General features: G+C 40.3%; 1 protein-coding gene across 7 annotated transcripts in view; it reads right to left on the bottom strand.

Annotated features, from left to right (window-relative positions):
- The window catches only part of LOC308386270 (uncharacterized protein), an 84,468-nt gene that overhangs the window by 20,429 nt on the left and 38,508 nt on the right, over positions 1 to 25,531 (bottom strand). For 6 of the 7 annotated variants that reach the window (XM_080865687.1, XM_080865689.1, XM_080865690.1 and 3 more), the window contains 20 exons: positions 25,311 to 25,421; positions 22,642 to 22,752; positions 21,755 to 21,865; positions 21,540 to 21,650; positions 21,344 to 21,454; positions 21,146 to 21,256; positions 20,863 to 20,970; positions 19,521 to 19,631; positions 18,684 to 18,794; positions 17,900 to 18,010; positions 17,685 to 17,795; positions 17,489 to 17,599; positions 17,291 to 17,401; positions 17,007 to 17,114; positions 16,255 to 16,365; positions 3,165 to 3,275; positions 2,937 to 3,047; positions 2,480 to 2,590; positions 367 to 474; positions 56 to 166 (listed from right to left, as the gene is read on the bottom strand). In XM_080865687.1, coding sequence (XP_080721813.1) covers positions 56 to 166; positions 367 to 474; positions 2,480 to 2,590; positions 2,937 to 3,047; positions 3,165 to 3,275; positions 16,255 to 16,365; positions 17,007 to 17,114; positions 17,291 to 17,401; positions 17,489 to 17,599; positions 17,685 to 17,795; positions 17,900 to 18,010; positions 18,684 to 18,794; positions 19,521 to 19,631; positions 20,863 to 20,970; positions 21,146 to 21,256; positions 21,344 to 21,454; positions 21,540 to 21,650; positions 21,755 to 21,865; positions 22,642 to 22,752; positions 25,311 to 25,421 — 2,211 coding nt within the window. The remainder of the gene's footprint in view (positions 1 to 55; positions 167 to 366; positions 475 to 2,479; positions 2,591 to 2,936; positions 3,048 to 3,164; positions 3,276 to 16,254; positions 16,366 to 17,006; positions 17,115 to 17,290; positions 17,402 to 17,488; positions 17,600 to 17,684; positions 17,796 to 17,899; positions 18,011 to 18,683; positions 18,795 to 19,520; positions 19,632 to 20,862; positions 20,971 to 21,145; positions 21,257 to 21,343; positions 21,455 to 21,539; positions 21,651 to 21,754; positions 21,866 to 22,641; positions 22,753 to 25,310; positions 25,422 to 25,531) is intronic. The other variant, XM_080865692.1, reaches the window with a different exon arrangement.

Below are 25,531 nucleotides of genomic sequence, written 5' to 3'. Positions count from 1 at the left end.
CAAATTTGACCTAAATAGGTGTAAATGAGTAAATCTGGTGCATGCTGCAGCTCACCTCACTCTGAAGTTCTGAGATGTGCTTAACAAACTCCATCTCTTTGGTCTCCGGCATCTGATGGAAAACACTGCTGCCGATGTCCTGTCTGCCTTTCTGCTTGTATTTATTCTGCAGCGCACAAACATGCAGAGTCAGATGATGAAAAAGAGTCCAGAAAAAAATGAGAACAGTAAATTAGGATGTTGTAACAACATCAACACGATGAATCATTGGGATTTTTTTTTTTTTAAGCAATTTTATGACACAGAACAAGCTGCAGTGAAACTATTGGACCAACATGTTGTTACACGTTGCGGACGTCCGCCCACCTCACTCTGAAGCTCCGTCACTGCTTTAGCAAACTTGATCTCCTCTGTCTCAGGCAGCAGTGAGTACAGGTTGGTGCTCAGCTCCTTCTTACCTTCCCTGTATTTCACCTGGAGAGCAGAGACATACTCGGTTAATCATACACCGTAACAGAAAAAAATCTACATAAAAAAGTCAGAATTTGTTCTATCTACAGACGTTTTATATGAGCGGGAGAACGATCAAAGTCAAGCTCAATTTAAAAAAAAAAAATCGATGCAGAAAAAATGGTAGACACAGACAGAAACTACTCAAACTCAGCCGAACAAAAACGAAATCAAAAATGGACCCCGAACTTGCTGAAAAACAAACAAACAAACAAACAAACAAACAAACAAACAAACAAACAAACAAACACACAAACAAACACCTGACAATTTAAACCCGATACCAAAACTTCAAACACTAAATCATCAATTAAAAGTGAAATTAATTAAATACAATTGTAAACAGATAAATACTGTATTAAATGTTTTAAACAACATTATTCTACATTTAAGTCATTATTTAATATTTAATTAATTAATTCTGATTTGAAATAAAAATTGACACATTTATTTGCATTGATGTGTTTATTTAATTGCACTCGTGGAGTTTTGAGGTTTTATTTTAGTACCTGGTTTTTGTGTGTGTGTGTGTGTGTGTGTGTGTCCGTGTGTGTGTGTGTGGAGGGGGTTCAACCCTTGTGCCCTCCTGAAATTTTGCACCCTTTTGACACCCTCGTGTACAAAAAAGTACACAAACAAAATCTGCCATAAAATCCTGACACAACAACATTATTTTTTAATTTTATTTCTTTTTTTCAGAAATCATTTCTCCAACTTGAGGCCTTTTCAAAACGTTTAAACATGAAATCATTTTCAGGACTTTATCCTTTAAATGTCAGTTTAAACGTCTGAACTACTGCAAAAAAAACACAATAATTATTTTCATATAAGAAACAGAATGGTGACGGGAACAAAACTGATCTGACTGCATTAATATTTTAGGTGTACAGTGATGCCAAATTTGTGCTTGTACATGAACATGTAGAAAAATGTACGTATTGACTTTCTTACTTCAGTCTTTTCCTCCTTTTTTCTGTGGAAATGTTTGTTGCCTCCTGTGGATTTTATTCCAGTCTTTTTGTTTTTCAAACCAAGTTTTCTGTTGTTTTCTTTCTTTAATAACTCTGTTTTCCTGCTGTTGTAACGAACTTTCCTCACGTGTCATTGATTGTTTTAACCTGCGTTCTTCCTGCGTCTCTTTGTGTAAGCAGTAAACGCTCCGATTCTTATATAGTGCTTTTCTACACTCCCGAGTACTCAAAGTGCACATTCATCCAATCACACAAGCACTTTCTTCTTTGCTTTTCAGTGCTTACTAACTACATTCACACACATTCACACTCCGATGGATGCATCGAGAGCAACTTGGGGCTAATATGTTGCCCGAGGATATTTGACATGCAGACTACAGGGAGCCAAGGATCAAACGACCGACCTTCTGATCAGTAGATGACCTCGTCTACCTCCTGAGCTACAGCCACCCCTCAAAGAAGCGTGTCGGCAGCCGTGTACCAGACTATCAATATTCTTGTTGAGGCGTCTTTATGTGCAGCCCTGTTTGTTGCTGTTATTCGCTCCATGTTTCTTCGTGTTTACTTCTTGGATATCTGTGTTACTTCACCTTCTGGACTTTGATAATTTTGGAACTTTTTTCTATAAACTGAAATAAAAGCTTGACTTCTGTTACTTCCATCTGCTTTGGTGTCTGTATTTGGCTCCTCACTCCAGTCCTCTCAAAACAGATGGATTATTATTTGGCAGAAACTGCAGTTTTTAAACATATAAAAACATCAAGCCCTGGGTGCCTGGAAAGGTGGATAAAATTCACAGATAAATGAGAATAACAGCACTGATATTGGTATGGAAAATATGTACTTTATAATACGTGTCAGCCTGTTGTATTCTTATGTATGTCAGGTATTTATCATGTGCCATGTGAGGGAGATTGCTATGATTTAATGATGCTTGCACAAAGTCAATAAAGAGTCGTAAATCTCTTGAATAGTTTTCTGACAGTCACGTCTCGTACCTGACTTTGTAGCTCAGTAGCCTCTTTAGCATGCTGAGTCTCCAGTGTTTCAGGCAGCTGATGGTACAGACAGCTGGTCGCCTCCTTTTTGCTCGCCTCCTTGTACTTGGCCTAAAGAAAACATCAGCCAGAATATTTGCTTGCAGGTTCAAAACAACATAACCGAACATTAAAAAGCCACATTGTTGCCATCAGTCTCATTGGCGGCTCACAGACCGTAAACATGGACACTTTTTGGACTGTGATTTACTTTTGAACCAGCGTCTGCAGGTGTAAAGATAATAACTACTGAGTCACTGATTCTTAGAAAGTTACATCCTCTGTGTTTATTGTGCAGGTAATAATAAAACACTTGGATGGATTTATGACTAAATCACTTTTAGTTTAACAGTCAAGAACAGACACAACAACTCTATGATCCTGTTAACTAAAAATGAAATGCTCTCGTTTTCCTCACCTCACTCTGCAGCTCAGACACAGTTCGTGCTAACTGAGTCTCGGCTGTTTCTGGTAGATGCGAGTAGAGACTCTGAGAGAGGCTCTTGATGCCGTTCTCCTTGTATTTACACTGCAGAGGGAAAAAGAAAGACCTAAGGCCCAGTGACCCCCAATCCTGAACTAATTCAGACACGAGGAGGAACCAGGAGCGAAGAAGAAACCGAGGGAACAGCAGCTGAAATCTTACTTCACTCTGCATGTCGGACATCTTGGCGGCGAGCTGCGTTTCGGCCGTCTGCGGCAGCTGAGAGTACAAACTGGACGACATCGCCTTCTTCCCGCTCTGCTTGTACTTGTTCTAGAAAGCAAGGAGAGCAAAACTAAATATCAAGTAAATATTTGAGATCGTGACTTTTACTCAAACAGAACAAGAACTCTGAAGAAATAAAGTTTACATAAAAAAAATCGTAATAAAGAAATATTTCCGTCTCAGCCCAGTTTGGTGGTTATTGTTGTTTTATCTTTTATTGTGAAACTGGAAACTCTGAACGAGCTGAAAGTGAGTGAATGAATGGACCGATGTCCATGAAGCCGTTTGTAACGAGTCCAAACCACTGATGGACTTCATTAAGTGTGCCTATGCCAAAAGGCACACTTATTACTATTCGTCAGATTTATTATTCTTATTATTCTCAATCTTCCGCCTAAAATTTGGCCACGTAACTCACCCTGCAGTTTTGAGACAAGCTTCATATATGTTACCGCATTTTGTGCGGCTGGATCTGGAATGATGTGGTAACTCACCCCGCAGTTTTGAGACAAGCTTCATATATGTTACCGCATTTTGTGCGGCTGGATCTGGAATGGTGTGCTATGACTTTTGGTGTTTATAACTTTTATAGTTTTTCAAATATTAATATTTTAGTGAAAATTTTCCCGCGCTTATGTGCCGCATAGTTTTGAGACAAGGGTTGCATATGTTATATCATTTTGTGCGGCTGGGTCTGGACTAGTATGCTATGACTTTTGGTGTTTATGACTTTTATAGTTTTTTAAATATTTAGATTTTAGTGCAAATCTTGGCCCTTTTCAAGGCCCATGAGAAAGATTCATCTTTTGGCCCCATAGAAACAGACTTCTTTTGTGGTGTGTTGGCTCTCTCTAGTGGTAAACCGGGAGTAGTACGGCCTGTCTACCCTTATTTGGATTAACGCAATGACGACACTATCAACGGCGCGCGTGTCTCCGCCCCTCCTCCGGTTTGAAATTGACCTTAGAAGTGATTTTCTAAGACAGCGTACCGTATTCTTTGACCGGCACGCGTCTCTCCGCCCCTCCCCCGGTTTGAAATTGACCTTTGAACGTGATTTTCTGAATTGTTTGGTAAGACAGCGTAAGCTTTGACAAGGTAAGTGTATCTCTCTCTGGTTTGCAATTTAGCTTTGAAAGTGATTTTTTTTTATGTGTGTCTGGGTGATTTCTTTGTCTTAGGGTGAAGCTCGGCATGATGCTAAAGCTAGTTAGCGGATATTAAGCGTCTCCCGGTTTGAAATTGACTTTGAAAGTGATTTACTTTGACAAGGTTAGCGTATCTCTCTCTCTCTCTCTCTCTCTGGTTTGAAATTTAGCTTCGAAAGTGATTTTTTTTTTATGTGTCTGGGTGATTTCTTTGTCTTATGGTGAAGCTCGGCATGATGCTAAAGCTAGTTAGCGGATATTAAGCGTCTCCCGGTTTGAAATTGACTTTGAAAGTGATTTACTTTGACAAGGTTAGCGTATCTCTCTCTCTCTCTCTCTCTCTCTCTCTCTCTCTCTCTGTGGTTTGAAATTTAGCTTCGAAAGTGATTTTTTTTTATGTGTGTCTGGGTGATTTCTTTGTCTTATGGTGAAGCTCGGCATGATGCTAAAGCTAGTTAGCGGATATTAAGCGTCTCCCGGTTTGAAATTGACTTTGAAAGTGATTTACTTTGACAAGGTTAGCGTATCTCTCTCTCTCTCTCTCTCTCTCTGGTTTGAAATTTAGCTTCGAAAGTGATTTTTTTTTTTTTTTTTTAGTGTCTAGGTGATTTCTTTGTCTCGTGGTGTAGCTTGGCACGATGCTAAAGCTATTGAGAATAGGTAAGCCCCTCCGCCCCTCCTCCGGTTTGAAATTGACTTTTGAACGTGATTTTCTGAATTGTTCGGTAAGACAGCGTAAGCTTTGACAAGGCAAGTGTATATATCTCTCTCTCTCTGCTTTGAAATTTAGCTTTGAAAGTGATGGGGTTTTTTTTAATCGATCGCGTTTCACGCCGCTTTTTGTCTGCCTAGTGGGTTGATCATGATGCTAAAGCTAGTTAGCGGCAATTCAGCGAAGGTAAGAGTCTCCGTCCCTCCTCCGGTTTGAAATTGACCGTTGAAAGTGATTTTCTGTGTCTTGACGCTGATATCTACAAAACGATTGTGGTTAGCACTTGGACGTCACTTTATTCCAGCGGTATCATTTGTAATTAAAACTTTTAAGAGGCGACTGTCGCCGCGTCCCGCCCCTCCTCCGGTTTGAAATTGACTTTGAAAGTGATTTACTTTGACAAGGTTAGCGTATCTCTCTCTCTCTCTGGTTTGAAATTTAGCTTCGAAAGTGATTTTTTTTTTTTAATGTGTCTAGCAGAGGCGGAGCCAGACATTTGAAACACCCGGGGCTTAGCCCAAAAGGGTAGTATGCATGTGGGATTTTTTTTTTTTTTTTTTTTTTGGGGGGGGGGGGTTTAGAAATGACTGAAAGATTAATTGGCTCTGTTTTGAGTTTTGTTCAAAAAGGAATGACTTCATATAGGGAAAAATATATATCACATGTGCAGGACACCTTAAACTAGTTTTTTAATTAAGCAGCAAGGCAGAAAAAAGTCAGGGCTGCATCAAGACACGAGGACTAAACCCCAATTCAACCAGACCCAGAACTGATCCAGAATTAAAACAGGACTACAACAGTTCAAAATCAGGACTATTTGGGACTTGACCAAAACAGAACCAGAATCAGAACTAGATGATAGTAGCACTAAAAATCATCATAGACCTGCACTACACTTATTTTTTTTAATTCTACCAAAGTCCACTATTTAGATTGAGAAAAGTTCATATAATTATTTAGCCTTGTTGTGCAAACAAGCTGCATAACTTAATAAATATAGAATTTGAAAAATAACAAACCTAAAAAGAAACACTAGGTACGAGATACATGAGGACCTATGATACGGTGATACTTTTGGTAAACAACCATTTGACTAACATGTGTGTCTCACCTGCTCTTGTTCTGTCTCTGTTCTGTCCTCATTCTCCTCTCTCTACCTCTCTCGCTCTTTGTGCTGACAATCATCAAATATACAGATATTTACAAACTCTTCAGATCAAAACACTTTTTTAATTGTAACATCAAATCAGACTAAATGTTTATTTTTTTTAGATTGATAAATATAAAAAACATAGTTTCTCTCTTTACTCTTAAAGTTAACAAATATCTGTATTTCTTAATTGTAAATGGCACCAAATTGCATTCAAAATTAAGCCACACTTATGGAGCTCCACAATTCTTTTTCTGGTGTTTTGTTGACATCTCTTGATTTTCCCATGTCACAGAAACAGGCTCTGTGTTTTGCCTTATATGCATCCACAGCTGTGCCACCAATTTACTCACATGGACTCTACGAACCTATCAGAAGCTTCTTCAGCTCAGAATGGAATCGTCTGGAGTTTCTTATTAATTAACAATAAACTTAGTGTATATGTGCTCCTAAATTTGATCAAAGTGATAAAAAATAGACAGCTCTGTCTCTCTTTATTCTGACATTTAACTAATTCAAAATATATTTAAATATTTATCTAAAACAAAAGTTTACTCTAAATTGATGTTGTACAGTAAAAATGTTTTATGTTTTCTCCCTAAAGTGTATGTAAATATCTGGTTACAAATGTGAATATCCTGCTGTGTACTGAAATCCCTCTTGGGCTACGTCCACACGTACACGGGTATTTTTGAAAACTGATATTTTCCGTTTTCGTTTTAAAAAATAATCCCGTCCACACGTGAAGGCAGAAATGAAGGAAAACGCTGCTATGAACATGCCAAAGCAGCAGGTGACACCATACTCCTAACCGTGTAGAAATGTTGGCCAATCAGAAGTCTAGAAGCCTCGGCGGGAAAAAGTAAACAAAGCTGGGGCATAGAAGCAGAACCAAGTCGTATGTGTGGAGGGACAGTAACTGTGTGTATATGTAAGCATTTAAACACTGCAGAGAGTAGAATTAACAGTAACAGTATTGTAGAAATTCATTTCACCGAAACAATAACGTGGCGCACACTGTGACGTCAAAAAAGGCGCACATCTTTGACGCTGCGTTTTCTCCGTTTTTCTCGTCCACACGTAAATGCAAAAACGGAGTTTTAGAAAATATCCACCCTGCCCGGAGTTTTTAAAAATCTCCGTTTTCAGTGACCAAAAACGCCATTTATGTGTGGACGAAAGGTGCAAACGCATAGAAAAATCTGCGTTTTCAAAAATACCCGGGTAATCACTTTCCCAATTACAATATACAAACTAGAGATGGACCGATCCGATATTACGTATCGGTATCGGTCTGATACTGATCTAAATTACTGGATCGGATATCGGAGAAAAATAAAAAATGTAATCCGATCCATTGAATATCATGAAAGCACCTCACAAAACTTGCAACACGCCGTAACTCACCTCAGAACGTTAGCACGTCGGAGCAGTAGGCATCACGTGATAGAGCGGCTGTGGCATGCGGGACCTGTCGGTGGTCTGGATAGCATGTGGAGCTTCGCTAGCAACCCGGCATTTCATCTCCGACAAAGTTATCCCCGAGAGAAGTACAGCAAGTGTGTAAGTCCATCTCTGAATGTTTGTAAAGCATTCCTGCGTTAAGCTTAACAAGCGACTGCCTCTTCTTGCTGCTACTTCAATCATGAAACTGCTTAACGATCAGCTGATCGGCTTTTCTGTCGCGACTCCGTCTCTCTTGTTTGTTTTTGGCCCACTTTGCACCAGAAAGAGGAAACCAGCGGCTGAACAACAGCAGCACGTTTAAGCTTGATAAGCTGTTGTTAGAATTTATTTAATATTACTTTCTACACCAGGATCTTTTTCTACATAGCTGACGCTGGTAACTGTGCAGGGGCAGATCTAGCAAAGTTTAGCCAGGGGGGCCGATAGGGCATTAACAGGGAAAAGGGGGCACAAAGACATACTTTTCTTTCTTATTCTCATTTAAAATGTCAAGCTTTTAATAAATAATTATCTGACACCCAAAGTTTTAATTTGATGTAAAAGGAATAGAAGTCCATTACTGTATATAGTGACTATTAAGTCTAATATATATACCCTAGTAAGCTATAGTCCTTTTTCCTTTGGGAAGGTACCATCTGTGCAGTCTGCAATTTTGTTGAAGAAAGATGCTGAATCTATTTAATATTTCTTGAAAAATTATTGATTTCTGTGCATTTTTTTTCACACTGCATCAAATTAAGGTTGATTACATCGATTAAGCATCATGAGGTAGCGCGTGAGGGGTGGTTCCCTATTTTTTAATTTTTGTTGTTGCTGGGAGTTGGAACTCTATTAGTTAGGTTGCTTAATATTTCTGCTAAGTACTCTTTAAAATACCAGAATAGGGAGGATGGTGTAGGTTTAAGTTTATTAGATTGATCAGTATTGCTGAACTATGAAATATTTTTTTGCATACAGGTATAACAGAATAGCTTTAGTGTAGTTGTTGTTTTAAACTTGAGTATGAACTTCTACAAAATGCAGCAAGATATTTAAAAAAAAACAGTTTTGTTGATTAAAAAACACTGTATCGGATTCATATCGGTATCAGCAGATATCCAAATTTATGATATCGGTATCGGACATAAAAAAGTGGTATCGTGCCATCTCTAATACAAACTGTTATGGAACTTTACTTAACAAAGTCTTAAGACCGGGTAGTGACACTATCAATATGTCTATTTAAAGAAAAGAGAGTTTTTTTGTTTTTTTTTTTGTTCTTGTAGTCATCTTGTCTATCAATGTATCAGAGGGTTAAAATAACAAATTGCTGGTAAACATCAGAATTATTGATTTGTTTACTGTTTGTCCATTTACGTCAGTGTAAAATCTTTTGGCTACCAATGCAGCTACCTGGTTATTTTGCTTGACTTATAATGAAAGCTCGGTCTGTTCACATGCTTTAAATGCCAACAATTGATATTCTGTTTTTATGCTGACATTCTACCAGATGCTGAGAAAAAATAAAAGATCCCAGGCACAAAAGAAGCGCTGGAAACAACTTGACCTGGTCGATCCTGCTGTCCCAATGCTCACTGGCCACAACCAAGATGAGGCAGTCAGTAGTTTTCCATCTGACCAGGTAATGAAGATATGGTAGTGATCACAAACAGTTGAACAGTTTTCGAAACACGTTTGAGACAGTTAAGAACGCCTACCCATACAGTTTAGGATTTTTTGTTACAATATCACACAACTGGCATAATAGTGCATGGTATGCAGAGCATTTAAATGAAATGAATGTGTCAGGTCACTTAATGTCTTCTATACCCTTTTTCCTGGTTTAGATGGCACCAGCCAGGTTATCCTTGGAAACACAGGATAGACCCACCTCCTTATGTTCCCCAGGTATCAAGGTAAATATCAAAAAATATTCCTCTTATTAAGAATTTACAACAGACAATTACATGTTATAGACATATTAATGGTTACATCTCACCATTATGCAAACAGCAGGGATTTTTTTTTTTATTGCTTTGTAAGTTTAGTAACCACTACTGTTTCATGTTTTCTTTAAAGTATCCAGTGTTACACTCTGTTTCAACTCTGTTAGTAGGTTTTATAATTTTGATTAACTGTATGTAACCCATTATCAGATTTCAGACACTCGTCCACCAGCAAAACGAGTCTGGGCAACTGATGATTTCCACACAGCATCAAATTCTCCACCTAAAAAGGTATGCCCACAAATGTCTATAACCAATTGGTATGCATGTGATCTTTGCTGTATAATCACCAGGGTTGATATTTAGTCTTTCACCTTACGTATGCTTGCTAACTCTTACTAAATATACATCTCAACAGCTATTTCTGTCTGTTTAGCTATTTCTATATATATTGTTCAGAAAAAACTTTTATACCATTTTATACTTAAAGCTTCAGATAAATTGACATCCACAGTGAAAAGCAGTGCAAATAAATACAAACATGGCTTTGTGACATCTTTTATCAAGATGGATGTCAGTGTATTCTGTTTGAATCACATTTAACCTGTAACTGAATTTTGTGTCATTTCTTTACAAAACGTAACACGACTATGAATTGTTTTACCATAGTTAAAAATGTTGTTACTTTACAAGAAAATCGAAATTTATACAACCCTTGCAACTTAAAAATGTCTTACATCATTGTACCAAGAGTTGCATATGTTTTTGCTCAACCTTGAAATGCATATCATTAAATACTAAACAATAACATGTCACCTTTACCATTCCTTGATCAGCCTTTCCACAACATCAATGAAGAACTACTGACAGAGGAGCTACAGAGCAACGCAGTTCAGCACTTCTGGTGTGTCAGTGCAACTCATTGTCAAAGTGATGAAAGGTACACAGAATTCTCTCGAAATCATCAGTGCACATGTAATGCCCTCACATTCCTGGCCTACCTTAATGAGGAACACCAGTTCAACACAGCCCGACTTGATAAGGTGCTTGAACAGGGAGATGCACTCTACTGTTGGATTAAAACAAATCTTCAGCAGGAGAGGTGTTATACACAAGATCATCTGACCATGGAAGACCTGCCCAAAGAAGTTCATACCGACATAAATGTCTACAGTGTGAAAATGGACAACATAAGGTATGGATACCTGAAAACACCAGACAAAACTTATCAAAGAAAAGAGTGGTGGTTGCCTCTTGCTAGTCGCCTTGTATGTCTGTCAACAGATGTGAACTATGCTTTGCTCATGGTCTCACCTCAGTGCATTGCAGTTTTCCGTGACAAATCTGGGAGGTATGGATTATTTGATTCACATTCAAGAAGTGCAGCAGGTTTATCTGAGCCAAATGGAACAGCAGTCATGCTCACTTTCACTCATGTGGATGACCTGATCACCCACTTGCATAATCTTTTTCAAAATCAAGGCAAGTATGCAAAATATGAGTTTGTGCCTGTTTCTCTCAAAAGAGTCAGCACTCACAACGAACAGCCTGCACAGTCAACAGGAGCAACAGCTACATCATCACCACAAAATGATGAACCACAAATCCCACTGTGCAAGTGCCTCAACCAGAATCAGCCCAAACCTATATGACAATGTTAGAAAATACTTCAAACTCATCACAAGACAAAATGGCTTCATGTGAATATCAGCTTGAAACATCTGTCGATCCAACAAGCAACATCAGGAAAGAACAAGAAGAGAATTTTGAACTTAATAATAAAAGAGAAACAACAAGGAATGTGTGCAAATTAAATAAACAACGACGTCGGAAAGCTATTCGTCGCTCAAAAAAAATCAGAGGCAGAATGTAGAACCTAAAGATAAATCTTCATCTGATCAAGTGGCAAAGAAGACGCACAAAAAAAAGGCACGAAAGGGAACGATATGCAACTTGTCACAAATTTCGAATGAAAAAATTACAGACTTTGAAAACTCAATATGCTGTAAACTGTCATTACCACAAACAAAAACTGTTATGAAACTGAAATTATTATGCAAATCCTCAAATTCAAGGAGTAATAAAAGCCCACAAGGTGAAGAAGTACCAAAGTGATCCTCATTTTCAACAAAAGAAGAGGGACTACATTATCAGAAGATATTCTACGGATCCCAACTTTAAAATCAGACAGAAGCAATATCTGGTCCAAAGGTACAACACGGATGCTGACTTTCAAAGCAGACAGAAAAAATACATGGGCCAGAAATACAGAGAGGATCATGTCAGAGAAAGGAAGAGGGCATACATAAGAACAAAATATGCATCTGATCCAAACTACAGGCACAAACAAAAAAAATCAATTCATGCCAGGTATCACAATGACTCACAATTCAGACTGCACCATATACAGCGCTGTACCCAGTACCAGAGACACAAAATGGCTACCACTGCATCTTTCACCATTTATAAAAAGTTGTGTGCACAGAGAATAAAGAAGCCTCTATGGCTGCTGTTGCGATCCCAGTGTGCCCCCTGTAGCTCTGTGGACGGTTTTTGATTTGTTTACATCTCACCCCAACCGGTCGCGGCAGATGGCTGCCCCTCCCTGAGCCTGGTTCTGCCGGAAGTTTCTTTCTGTCAAAAGTTTTTCCTTCCCACTGTCGCCAAAGTGCTTGCTCATAGGGGGTCATGATTGTTGGGTTTATCTATATACATTAATGCTTGTATGCTTTTCATTTATTCTTTTGCCTTACTCTTCGGTTCATAATATAAAGTTACTTGAATGGTTTCCTTTTTCCTTATTTTATGTTGCTTTGCTGTTTACCACAATCTAAATATCATGTTTAAATGGAATACATTATTGTAAATGGTATTTGTACAAAATATAATTTGAATGAGATAAGATACCTTTATTAGTCCCACAAGGGAAAATTTCAAAATTTGCATGTGGTATTTTCCCTTTTCACATTAAAATACCTTTGAAATACAAATTGAATACCGCTTAATGGACTTTTTTTTTTTTCTACCAAGAAAACTTACTTTGGCTTACAATCTGTTAAACTGTTCACTTTAAACGACTCAAAACTGTAAAATCTAAATTGTAACTTCTCTTGAACACCTCAGACTTAAACATAATTTCTTTTATTTCTTTTATATCTATTAACTTCTTTTGTAATGGTGCAACTGGAGCATCTTTCTCTCATCTCTGTATGCTGCACTGCATATAGCAGAGATCACAATACAGCTTACTTTTCCTTAACTTGAAAATCAGCTGTATTCAATTTCCCTCCCCCTAGTGTTATAAATGGCAACCTGCACTAATTGCACCACATTAAAGGCAAACTACACTCATTGGCAGCGGCATAGGCACACTTAAAATTTGTTCTGAAATTTTCGCTTTCTAGTTTCTTTTTATTGTTCAATGTCAGTTTTCTGTGACATGCTCGCTGGTCTCAGATTGAACAGATGAGTAACAGCAGCAGCAGCTGGTGTCTCAGTTTTATGGAAATGCTTCATTTACACAGAACTGACCTCTGCGCTGTTTGTAAAAACTGTTTCACGTCAGGTCCTACAGAGCTGCTGATGTTGGATCCTGCCTGCATCACAAACACAGCTTTATGATCCAGAGATAATAAAACAAAGGCCCTTTAATTTAAGGATGACAGCTTTATTGCTGCACAGCTCTAAACGTTACAGCGTGACTCAGGAAACTGAACTCGACTAAAATAAAATGCAACCTGTTCATTTGTTGGAAACAAAAGAAGCAGCTGTGCATTATTCAGAATCTAAATAAAACAAATAAAGTGCAGCACCAGAGGGGGGCATACTGAGTGATTCATAATGATAATATTACAATGTGTGCAATAAGATAAAGATTAAAGTCCTTTATTGGTTATGCCCATGCAGCTCTATTCACTGCAGAAAGTACATGTAGGTAAGTATCCACCTGTTGCTCTTCTTTTCTCTTTCTCGTCACTCACAGGATCTTTCCCTTCAAAGGGACTTTTTCTCTCCCACAATCACAATGTGCCTGCTCACAAGGGGTCACTTGATTGCTGGGGTTCTCTCCACAATACTGTCGGATCTTTACCTTTCAGAATAAAGTGCCCCGAGGCCAACGTTGTTGTGACTTGTTGCTGATTAAAAAAACTTCAATTAAATTATAGAAACTACTATAAAGAACGTTTCAAACTAGTGACAAATAGACAGAAAACTCCAATAACAGAAAGACAACAACATAACATGAAGTCACCTTTGCCAAAAACCTGCAGTTCCTCTAGTGACCAGCTCATCTTGTAACCGGAAGGTTGCCGGTTTGATCCTCAGCTCTGTCTATCTTGTTCGTTGTGTCCTTGGGCAAGACACTTCACCTACGACCTACTGGTGATGGCGCGGTATGGCAGCCTCGCTTCTGTCAGTCTGCCCCAGAGCAGCTGTGGCTACGACTGTAGCTGCCTCCACCAGTGTGTGAATGTGAGAGTGAATGAACAGTGGAATTGTAAAGTGCTTTGAGGGTCTCGAAAAGCGCTAAATAAATGCAATCTATTATTATTATTATTATTATTATTATTAATTGAAGCTGGCTCTATAAACGAGTCAGTCATAAGAAATGTTCATTTTACAGCAGAAACAGACGCAGCTGTTGAGGGTTTTTAACTCACTTGTTTAAACTTTATGAGTACTGAAAGTTATGTCGTGTTACAGGATGCTCTGGCTGACAGATGCGTAGCTGCAAGCTGTCTATGAGCCCTCACCTCGGCTGTGTGGAATCACTGAACTGGAGCCTTTTGGGGCTTTTTCATGCAATTATCTGATAAATAATATGGATGTGGTTCAGTTTATTTGGATGTTAGCAGTAACTAGCAGGTATCTCTATCTGTGCAATGCACCTGTACGGCTAGCTTGCTAACTTTGTAGTGTCAGTTAATTACTTAGCAGCCCATCCTGCTATTTAGATATAAGCACTTTTGTTAACCAAAAAATAACACTGTGGGAGCCAAAACACTAATGCTGAGGCTTCAGTCACTGGGTGACATCATAGTGGCTCGTCGTGTTTGGAGGACGAAGAATACTGAGTTACATCCCAAGAACACCATACCTACTGTGAAGCATGGGGGTGGAAACATCATGCTATGGGGCTGTTTTTCTGCCAAGGGGACAGGACGACTGATCCGTGTTAAGGACAGAATGAATGGGGCCATGTATCGTGAGATTTTGAGCCAAAACCTCCTTCCATCAGTGAGAACTTTGAAGATGAAACGAGGCTGGGTCTTCCAACATGACAATGATCCAAAACACACCGCCCGGGCAACAAAGGAGTGGCTCCGTAAGAAGCATTTGAAAGTCCTGGAGTGGCCTAGCCAGTCTCCAGACCTCAACCCCATAGAAAATCTGTGGCGGGAGTTGAAAGTCCGGCGACAGCCCCAAAACATCACTGCTCTCGAGAAGATCTGCATGGAGGAATGGGCCAAAATACCAGCTACTGTGTGTGCAAACCTGGTAAAGACCTATAGTAAACGTTTGACCTCTGTAACATAACCTTTGTTGGCAATAACAAAGTATTGAGTTGTATTTTTGTTATTGACCAAATACTTATTTTCCACCCTGATTTACGAATAAATTCTTTACAAATCCTACCATGTGGATTCATGGATTTATTTTTCACATTCTGTCTCTCACAGTTGAAGTGTACCTCTGGTGCAAATTACTGACCTCTGTCATCATTTTAAGTGGGGGAACTTGCACAATCGGTGGCTGACTAAATACTTTTTTGCCCCACTGTATGTCCATCTTTTATATACAGTCCATGATCTCATCCCAGTATGTTCTCCACTTCTATCTTAACAACCCCGGAAAAGGGGAATATCTTCTGGAAGAATCTCCTCCCTCTGTTTGACTTCCTGAGTACAAACTCTGCTCTGGCTGCAATGACACCTTCCTCTTATTCCCCTTCATCAGTCACTGTCCTGCAGGACTGCACCACACCTGCACCACAGCAGTTCAAAGATTCACTCTAAAAGTTTGAAGATGGGCTTTGGCTGAGCGTCTGACTGAACTTACTTGCTATACTATGAAATGAAAACAAATTCAGCAGTGATTACAGAGATCTAACCTCCAAACCAGAGAATTAATCATAAACTCTGCTGTTTACAGACTCTCAGTTCTAACTTGTTGTTTTTCTGCTGAATATCTGAGTTTCTTTACAAAGACTTCTGTTCCTCAGTGACATCATGCAGACAAGGTCTCACTGTTACAAACAGCATTGGAAATATCCCAGACATTCAGCTGAGCGTCTTCAAAGTGCAAAATATGACTCATTTATTAAATATTTGAGGAGTAACGCTGCACTCAGTGTCTCGGCTTAAAAAATGCAAGACAGCAGCGAAGACACAACGTTCTCATAGACCTGACTTTACAGGAAAAAACGTTCACGCAGTCGTCCTTAAACACATCTTTACAGCTGCCAGCAAACAGAGACGATGGTCACACCGGCCAGCTCTGACAAACTCAAACTAAATATTAGATTTTACATGGAAAGAAGGGAATAGCTCTCTAATGTTTTGGTGCTCTAATATTCCACTTCATGAAAAGTGGATAAGTGAATGTGAATAATGGATGTGTGTACCTCGCTCTGCAGCTCAGTAACCTCTTTAACGTGCTGCGTCTCCAGAGTCTCAGGGAGCTGGTGATACAGAGAGCTGCTGGCCTCTTTCTTCCCTGCTTCTTTGTATTTAACCTGCAGGAAAATGTTACGTTCATTATCACAGTTTTTACATTCTGTCTCGGACAGCATTATGGGAGAAGATGTGCTGTTGCAAAAAGCTTTTAGTATCACCTTTTCAGACTAATATTGTGCTTATTTTGTCTGTATGCACTGGATCTGGACTAACACCAGGTAAACAGGAAGAACTGGATGTTTCTTGTGTTCTTCAAAGAGAATAAAATCAGTCTGAATATGTTGCAGCAAAGAAGGAGGAGGGCAGAAAGGCACCCAGGAGCTCTGAATGTGATAACACTGATAACAAGACCAGAATAGACAACAGCAGCCAGTTTATCTGCCCTGTGTTAGCCTGATGGAGTGTCTGAGACAGGCACACACATATTTTAGACTCTAAGGACTTTGCATTGACATTCGTACGCTCCCTGCAGGCTGATAATGTCTCAGATACGGCCACGCCTCTTTATCCTTCTGTGGGAGAATATTCAAACTCTGCAGGAACTCTCTGGGTGGTGCTAACCACTCCACCACCATGCTGCACCGCAGGAATTTTTAACCTGGAATTTATACCTGTACCACAATTTTCTTGACCTAATGTTACTTTGACTGTTTGTTTAAAACCCAAATATTGCCTGGAACAACACTAAAACAGTTCCCACCTCGCTGTGCGTCTCAGCCATCTCTTTAACAAACTGAGTCTGCAGAGTTTCAGGCAGCAGTGAGTACAAAGTGTTGGGCAGATCCTCTTTGTCCTTCTTGTAGTTTGCCTTCAAACAAAAGAATGAAAAATGCTTTAATCCTACACGAAAAACTTAAAAACACTTATTTTTTACTATAATACCAATAATAGAATTAGTGCTGCAAACTGTAGATTTCTTACAGACACAGATCCTCTGAGATCTGATGAAACTATACACCTGTGTGGTGCGTTCAGGGTCCTCACCTCACTCTGTATTTCTGACATCTGTTTGGCGAACTGTGTCTCTGCCGTCTCTGGGAGCAGCGAGTACAAGTTCTTACTGATCTCCTTCTTACCCTCCTCTTTGTACTTCACCTGCACACACACACACACACTGACTTTAAACAGCTGACACACAGCAGGGACACTTTCACATTCAGACTGTGTCTCTGTGTCTCTCACCTCACTGCAGATGTCTCTCAGCTCTTTGGCCAGCTGTGTCTCTGTGGTTGCAGGTAGCTGATGATACAGAGAGCTGCTCACCTCCTTCTTACCGTCCTGTTTATACTTCACCTACAAAGACACCAAACAACAGGCAGAATTCAAACTGCAGAGGAACATTTGCTTGTGTTTTCTCTCTTGTCTGTGATGTGAGTACCTGACTCTGCAGCTGTGCCACCTCTTTGGCGTGCTGAGTCTCCAGAGTCTCGGGCAGCTTCGAGTACAGAGAGCTGGACGCTTCCTTCTTCCCTGCTTCTTTATATTTGCTCTGCAAAACAAAGAGAGGAAAATAATAAATAAAGGCATCGAATGTAAACGCTGTGACTGAGGTTTGACCTTTAAACAGATCTTAAACACACGATGTTCCCGTACCTCACTCTGTATTTCAGATACAGCTTTGGCAAACTGCATTTCGTTGGTCTGTGGCAGCTGTGAATACACACTGACACTCTGGCTCTTCTTCCCACTTTCCTTATATTTGTTCTAGAAATGAAGACAAAGACGTGGCATCAGACGCTGGTCTCCTGTCTCTCAGCAGATATTACACCAACCAAGACAAAGCAAACGTGCAGATGAGCGGAATCAGAGGGATTTCCTACAGGATCCACTACAAAACTTATCTGAACTGTTTTCATCCTTCTGTGAGATGGATGAAAACATGATATAAGGATCACTTTTCCTTCTCTTCTCTTCACTTCCAGCTAACGCTCACAGCTGGACTCAGACACAATCCTTCAGTCCTTTATTACATATTCTGTATATGACATGTTGCATACAGACAGTCTCAGAGATCTTACGGCTCTTCAGCTTTGAAATGTTTGGAGTTGCTCACAGGCCCCGCAAGAACCCAAACTGCCAACGCCCCTGTAATTTTCTCCAAGCACCTTGGAAGTAGGTGCAGTTATGCCAGAGACCTCTACTCAAAACATCAAGCCCCCACAGGACACCCCCACAGGACACCCCCAGAGGTCCTCGGAGTCCTGAACACCTATCTGGGGATCTACACAATATCAGGCAGGTGGTTTAATGCTGTTGCTCACTGGTACATGCTCTCTATTCTTTCTAATGGTTAATGGATTTTGTAGAAACAAAAAAGTCTAAACATCACATTAAGAAGTCTTGTATAGAAGATGAAAGATCTGCAGCAGAACTGTACCTCGCTCAGTATTTCACTCATCTCCCGGGCAAAGTGGGTCTCTGTGGTTTCAGGCAGCTGAGCGTACAGAGGCGACATCATCTCCTTCCTCCCTTCATCTTTGTACTTTTTCTGTTGGAAACAAAGAATTCAAGTAAAGAAAAAGAAACAAAAACTTTTCATCTCTGCGAACAAGAATAAACTCCACTGAGTCCCAGCAGATAACAGCTGTTTACAGCTGTTCCAGAAATGATTGGAAAGAAAAAAAAAACACTATCTTGACCTGCATTTAAAAGAAGCTCGTCGGCTCACCTGCTGAGCTTCTTTAGCTCGCTGTACTAACATAAAGCCAACACTTCACAGTAATAACAGAAACACTTTGGACAGTGGTGATTCGCCTCCATGTGGGACTTGATTCACTAAACTGAAACTGCAACCAGCTTTGTGTGAAAGAAGTGTTGGATGAGGTGTCGCCTGTGTGGAGAGAAGCCACACAGACAGGTCCAGACGCCTGGTGGATTTAAACCACAGATACTTTGTGCAGAGGCGTTGCACCACTGTGCAGCTAATTGTTCTCTTCTTCATTCGCAGTTTTCATTTTAATTCTGTTTTTAACATCTGTGTAACTGTTCTACCTGCTGTGTGTTTACGTGACTCTGGTCCGTTGTGTTTAGATTTCCTGTACTTGATGGTATCTAATCAACTGGAGGCGCTGTAGGTCAGCTCCTGCTGCTTAGTGTTAAACACTGTACATGCACTGTTCTGTGTGTAATCACACAGTCTCACATCTCCAACCCTGAATAAATAAAAGCCAAATGAAGCGTGAGGAGCAGGAAACACACAACAGGATTCACTCACTTCACTCTGCAGTTCAGTCACTTCTTTGACGCGTTTGGTCTCCAGAGTTTCGGGCAGTTTCGAGTAAAGAGACGACGCTGCGTGCTGCTTACCTGCCTGCTTGTACTTCACCTGTCAAACAAACACACACTTTAAATCCCCACAGAATCACACTCTCACAACTTCATCCTGCCTCAAACTGTTTCCCAGCAACTCATGACTGGAAATATCTCATCCTTCACTGAGCAGTGTTATCAGCTCTGCAGGCGACTGGTAGTTAATTTAGTAACCACTCTGTGACATCACCAGCTGCATCTATCCAATAGGATTTCAGCTTCGTGTCCTGTTTGACCCTGTGTAGCTAAGACATGACATGAATGTGGGGAATCGGACAGAGCTGATTGAATTCTGTTGGAGTTTATTTACTGTTGTAAGTTTATTTACACCCGTGTGCTGCGGCTGGAGCTTATTAATGTAAAGCTGTTTAACAGGTTTAAGGTCAGAGTATCTGAGCCGTCCAACACGCTGCAGGACTGCGTCCACAGCAGCGCCCACTCTCACTGCTGCCATTGAAGGACCGTATCAGTCTCTGATGTGTTTTCCAACACGCTAAAAATGTTTATTGGTCTTCTGTTGTTAATGTTTCGTGTCCTAAATTTCCAGTTTGACTTAATAAATCCAGAACAGGACGTGTTGATATGACCTTAGAAACACAGCAGAGTGCTGGAAGCATCTAAACGTAGATGTGACATCACTCCAAACTCTCGGACACGGACATATTTATCAAGACTTATGAGCTACTTTTTGGATAACACCTGTATATAGAAGTTCACTGACAACAACTGAATTAACTGTCAGGTTATTATGTGTTGAGTGACATGTGAGCTGTGACAGACTGGAAATGCAGAACTGATCCAAAGTGCCAGGATGCACGGATGACAGAGCTGGAAAAACAGGAGCTCCGTGTTATAGAGCTGACAAAAGCAGCCTCATTTCATCAATGCTTAGATGGCCTAAAATAGAGAAAAGACCAGCTTCACGTAGAAAACAATAAACGCAGTCCATTCAGTATTTATGCGTTTGGGAATTTTCATTGTTTTGGGAATTTTGAATTATTTGAGAATATCTGAATTTGGACTTTATTCTTACTCCAAGTGTTTGAAGTTTCAGAATTCTCTCAAGGCTGTTTATTCTGGGATCTTCGAGTGTTGTCTCCCTGCTTTATAAGGTCTCTGCACAATGCAGTGCTACTTCAGTACTTGATAGTCGGACACACCCTGCAGGCTTCAAACCCAAATATTGTCTGTAACAACGCTTTGTCCAAAAATGGCAGGACAGTGATGATCACTAAAACAGTTCCCACCTCGCTGTGCGTCTCAGCCATCTCTTTAACAAACTGAGTCTGCAGAGTTTCAGGCAGCAGCGAGTACAAAGTGTTGGGCAGATCCTCTTTGTCCTTCTTGTAGTTTGCCTTCAAACAAAAGAATGAAAAATGTTTTTAATCCTACACGAAAAACTTAAAAACAGTTTTTTTTTACTATAATACCAATAATAGAATTAGTGCTGCAAACTGTAGATTTCTTACAGACACAGATCCTCTGAGATCTGATGAAACTATACACCTGTGGTGCGTTCAGGGTCCTCACCTCACTCTGTATTTCTGACATCTGTTTGGCGAACTGTGTCTCTGCCGTCTCTGGGAGCAGCGAGTACAAGTTCTTACTGATCTCCTTCTTACCCTCCTCTTTGTACTTCACCTGCACACACACACACACACTGACTTTAAACAGCTGACACACAGCAGGGACACTTTCACATTCAGACTGTGTCTCTGTGTCTCTCACCTCACTGCAGATGTCTCTCAGCTCTTTGGCCAGCTGTGTCTCTGTGGTTGCAGGTAGCTGATGATACAGAGAGCTGCTCACCTCCTTCTTACCGTCCTGTTTATACTTCACCTACAAAGACACCAAACAACAGGCAGAATTCAAACTGCAGAGGAACATTTGCTTGTGTTTTCTCTCTTGTCTGTGATGTGAGTACCTGACTCTGCAGCTGTGCCACCTCTTTGGCGTGCTGAGTCTCCAGAGTCTCGGGCAGCTTCGAGTACAGAGAGCTGGACGCTTCCTTCTTCCCTGCTTCTTTATATTTGCTCTGCAAAACAAAGAGAGGAAAATAATAAATAAAGGCATCGAATGTAAACGCTGTGACTGAGGTTTGACCTTTAAACAGATCTTAAACACACGATGTTCCCGTACCTCACTCTGTATTTCAGATACAGCTTTGGCAAACTGCATTTCGTTGGTCTGTGGCAGCTGTGAATACACACTGACACTCTGGCTCTTCTTCCCACTTTCCTTATATTTGTTCTAGAAATGAAGACAAAGACGTGGCATCAGACGCTGGTCTCCTGTCTCTCAGCAGATATTACACCAACCAAGACAAAGCAAACGTGCAGATGAGCGGAATCAGAGGGATTTCCTACAGGATCCACTACAAAACTTATCTGAACTGTTTTCATCCTTCTGTGAGATGAGCTCAGTAATTGGAGGCAGCAGTTTCACAGAGATGGAAATGATATAAGGATCACTTTTTCTTCTCTTCACTTCCAGCTAACGCTCACAGCTGGACTCAGACACAATCCTTCAGTCCTTTATTACATATTCTGTATATGACATGTTGCATACAGACAGTCTCAGAGATCTTACGGCTCTTCAGCCTTGAAATGTCGGAGTTGCTCAACCAGCAGTTGCGTTATTGCAAACAGAAATCACAGCAAACAGCTGGTATCAGTGTGACTTTCCTGGTCTTAAAAAGCAGGACTCCCTGGCATTCATGCAGATGTTACTTTGACGTGAATGTGACAAGCGCAAAGTGTAAACCTGGCCTCTAAATCCTGCAGATACAAATCCAATCCAACATCGGCGGGAACAGTAACGGGAAAATGTAATGCCACCTTCCCGTGTTTTCCTCCAAGCACCTTAAGAACAGGTGAAGTCAAAACACTGGAGGTCCCACATCCAAGCCCTGAACAGTGAAAGCTTTTGTGGGGCAAGATCAGGCAGCTGCTTTTAATGCTGTGGCCTTACTTACTACACTTTCTGTTCTTTGTAATCCTTAATGCATCATAGCAGCAGAACTGTACCTCGCTCAGTATTTCACTCATCTCCTGGGCAAAGTGGGTCTCTGTGGTTTCAGGCAGCTGAGCGTACAGAGGCGACATCATCTCCTTCCTCCCTTCATCTTTGTACTTTTTCTGTTGGAGACAAAGAATTCAAGTAAACAAGAGACACGCTGAGGTGAGCAATCGCAGGCAGCTCAGTCTGCGCAGGATTTACTTTTAAGGGAGGAGTTTTGTACTTTTTATATATTCATACAAATATATTTTCTTTATTCTCTTTAAATGTAACTTGTAAAGCAGTAAAAATAAGATTAGGGCAACAAAACAAAAGTTTACTTTGATTACACAAACATTATGTAGGTGTGAGTGATGGCTAATATTGATAACAAGTATGGAGAACCCAGAGCACTTTATACAACATGCCTCATTCATATAAACACTTTGTTTCCTTTGCTTAACTGCTTTCTATCAAACATTCACACACATTCATAATCGGATGGATGCATCGGAGCAACTTGGGGTTAATATCTTGCCCAAGGATGCAGTCAAGGATCGACTCACCGACCTTCCTATCAGTAGACCACGTGCTCTACCTGCTGAGCTTCAGCCAAAGCAAAGGCAGCAAGAAATATAGTTTAAAATAGCATTAATATCAATTTGACCTTCAGATAAATCTATCGAGCTTGAGGGAGAGGTCAGAGGTCAAATGTGACATGATATTTTAAAACAGTGCTTTCTGTATGTTGGCACATACAGCACAGCCTTTTGCTCCTCAGTTTTCTACCAATAAATCCTTCAGCTGACCTTGAAGACGTTGGTGGATTTAAGGCAAATGTTAATGGATTGTTAACATGACCCAGACAAAGTTTCCAGGAGTTCAGAAGGTTTCGTGTTCACAGACAGAACGACATCCTCAGCAGATGTAATATAAACAAACAACAAAACACTGCAAGAAATCTTCATCTCAGGCAACAGCTGAACTCCTCACTGGCTCCCAGCAGATAACAGCTGTTTACAGCTGTGCCAGAAATGATTGGAAAGAAAAAGCATCATCTTGATTTGCATTTAAAAAGGGGCTCGCTGGGTTACCTGCCAACTTTCCTGTTTTACAACTGGCACAAACAGATCACTTCACAGCTGTTTCTGTGCTGCTTTTAAAATTCCTCTGAAAAGTCTTTAAGCATCAGTTCAGCTGCATTTTACTCTGCTGCTTACTGGAAACAGATAATAACAGAGATGACATAAGAGATACATCTCGATCCATGATTTCTTTCACAAAGCTGGTTTTCAGTTTCAGTTCATCTCTCAGAGACTATTATAAATGTTTTAGGTTCTTTCTTCTATACACATCAACCAAAAACACCATGTTCACCATTATGCTGACGACACTCAGTTTTATCTACTTGTCACATGTGACCTTCTACATTTGGGTGAAAACCCAACGTATTTGTATTAAATTATAGTGGAAATGGCAGTTTTGGAGCCTGAGCTCAAACAACATTAGCTCTGCTAAGTGTGAATAATAATAATAATAATAATAATAATACATTTTATTTAAATAGCGCCTTTCAAAGCACCCAAGGACACTGTACAACAGATATCCAGTTTGAACGATAAATGAAAACCTTACAGTTCTTGCGTACGGAGGGCAGCTTTTACCAGACTGATAAATTAAAACAGCTTTTATATCTTAAGCAAACTGTAGTTGATGCTGCTGTGACTTCCAGCCTGGAGTACATTTGGTTTGTCCGACTCTTTGGTTCAAAAGGCAGCTACTTGGCTTTTAATCGGTCCAGAGAAAAGACGACACATCACTTCAGTTTTAGCTCAGCTGCACTGGTTAGCTGTGGAATCAGGATTTATTTACATTTTATTTTTTGGATCAGCTCAGCTGTATGTTGCAGATCGAGTAACTCCACATTTTGCTGCCAGTTCACTGGAGTCATCCTCAGCAGTTTCCCTCAGTGCCCCCCCTCTAACCTAAAAACTGAGGGTGACAGGTCTCCTCTGTTCTTGCCTCCTGGCTCTGGATTAATCTGTCATCCCACATAAAGTCAAACAGCTGACAACTTTAAATCAGTTCCTGCTTCCAGTCAAGCCTGAGGTGCCTCACGGTTTGTATCAAGTGTATGTTTTTTACTTGTAGATTTGTTTAACGTAATAATTTTCTTATTTACGATATTCCAACCATATTTATTCAGTGTTTTTTCCTTAGCTTCACTTCCACCCATCTATCCTGGAGTATCCCAGGTGTCACAGGATGGGATACACAGAGAGACAGAATCACCAACTAACCTCGACACGTCTTTGTCTATGTGAGGAACCTGGAGTACCTGATGAGATCGCACGCAGCTACAGCAAGAGCATGTAAAGGCCTCAGTTGGTCTGTGGACATGAATCATGTGTATGTGGCTTTTTTATTTTGTGCTTATAATTTCCTATACTTGGACTGGTGATATATTCTCCCCTAACTGGAACACACTTTGGGTTGCTGCCTGTTGTTTTGTGCTATATATGGAACTGCACTTGATGTAATCTTACAGTGCAATAAAACGAATAAGTGTTTTTCACCCAAACTACCTCTGCAACACTTAGAAGTAACGCTTTCTCCAACCTAAACTTGAAAAGTGTGAAATAATGGAAAAGCAGACTGAGGTAGAGCGATGGTACCACACACAGCAGGATTCACTCACTTCACTCTGCAGTTCAGTCACTTCTTTGATGCGTTTGGTCTCCAGAGTTTCGGGCAGTTTGGAGTAAAGAGACGACGCCGCGTGCTGCTTACCTGCCTGCTTGTACTTCACCTGTCAAACAAACACACACTTTAAATCCCCACAGAATCACACTCTCACAACTTCATCCTGCCTCAAACTGTTTCCCAGCTACTCATGACTGGAAATATCTCATCCTTCAC

The sequence above is a fragment of the Rhamphochromis sp. 'chilingali' genome, assembly GCF_963969265.1.
Source record: "Rhamphochromis sp. 'chilingali' genome assembly, chromosome: 18".
Lineage (NCBI taxonomy): Eukaryota > Metazoa > Chordata > Actinopteri > Cichliformes > Cichlidae > Rhamphochromis > Rhamphochromis sp. 'chilingali'.
The sequence above is the reverse complement of the archived record's forward strand: the minus strand, read 5'-3'. Positions and strand labels throughout refer to the sequence as shown.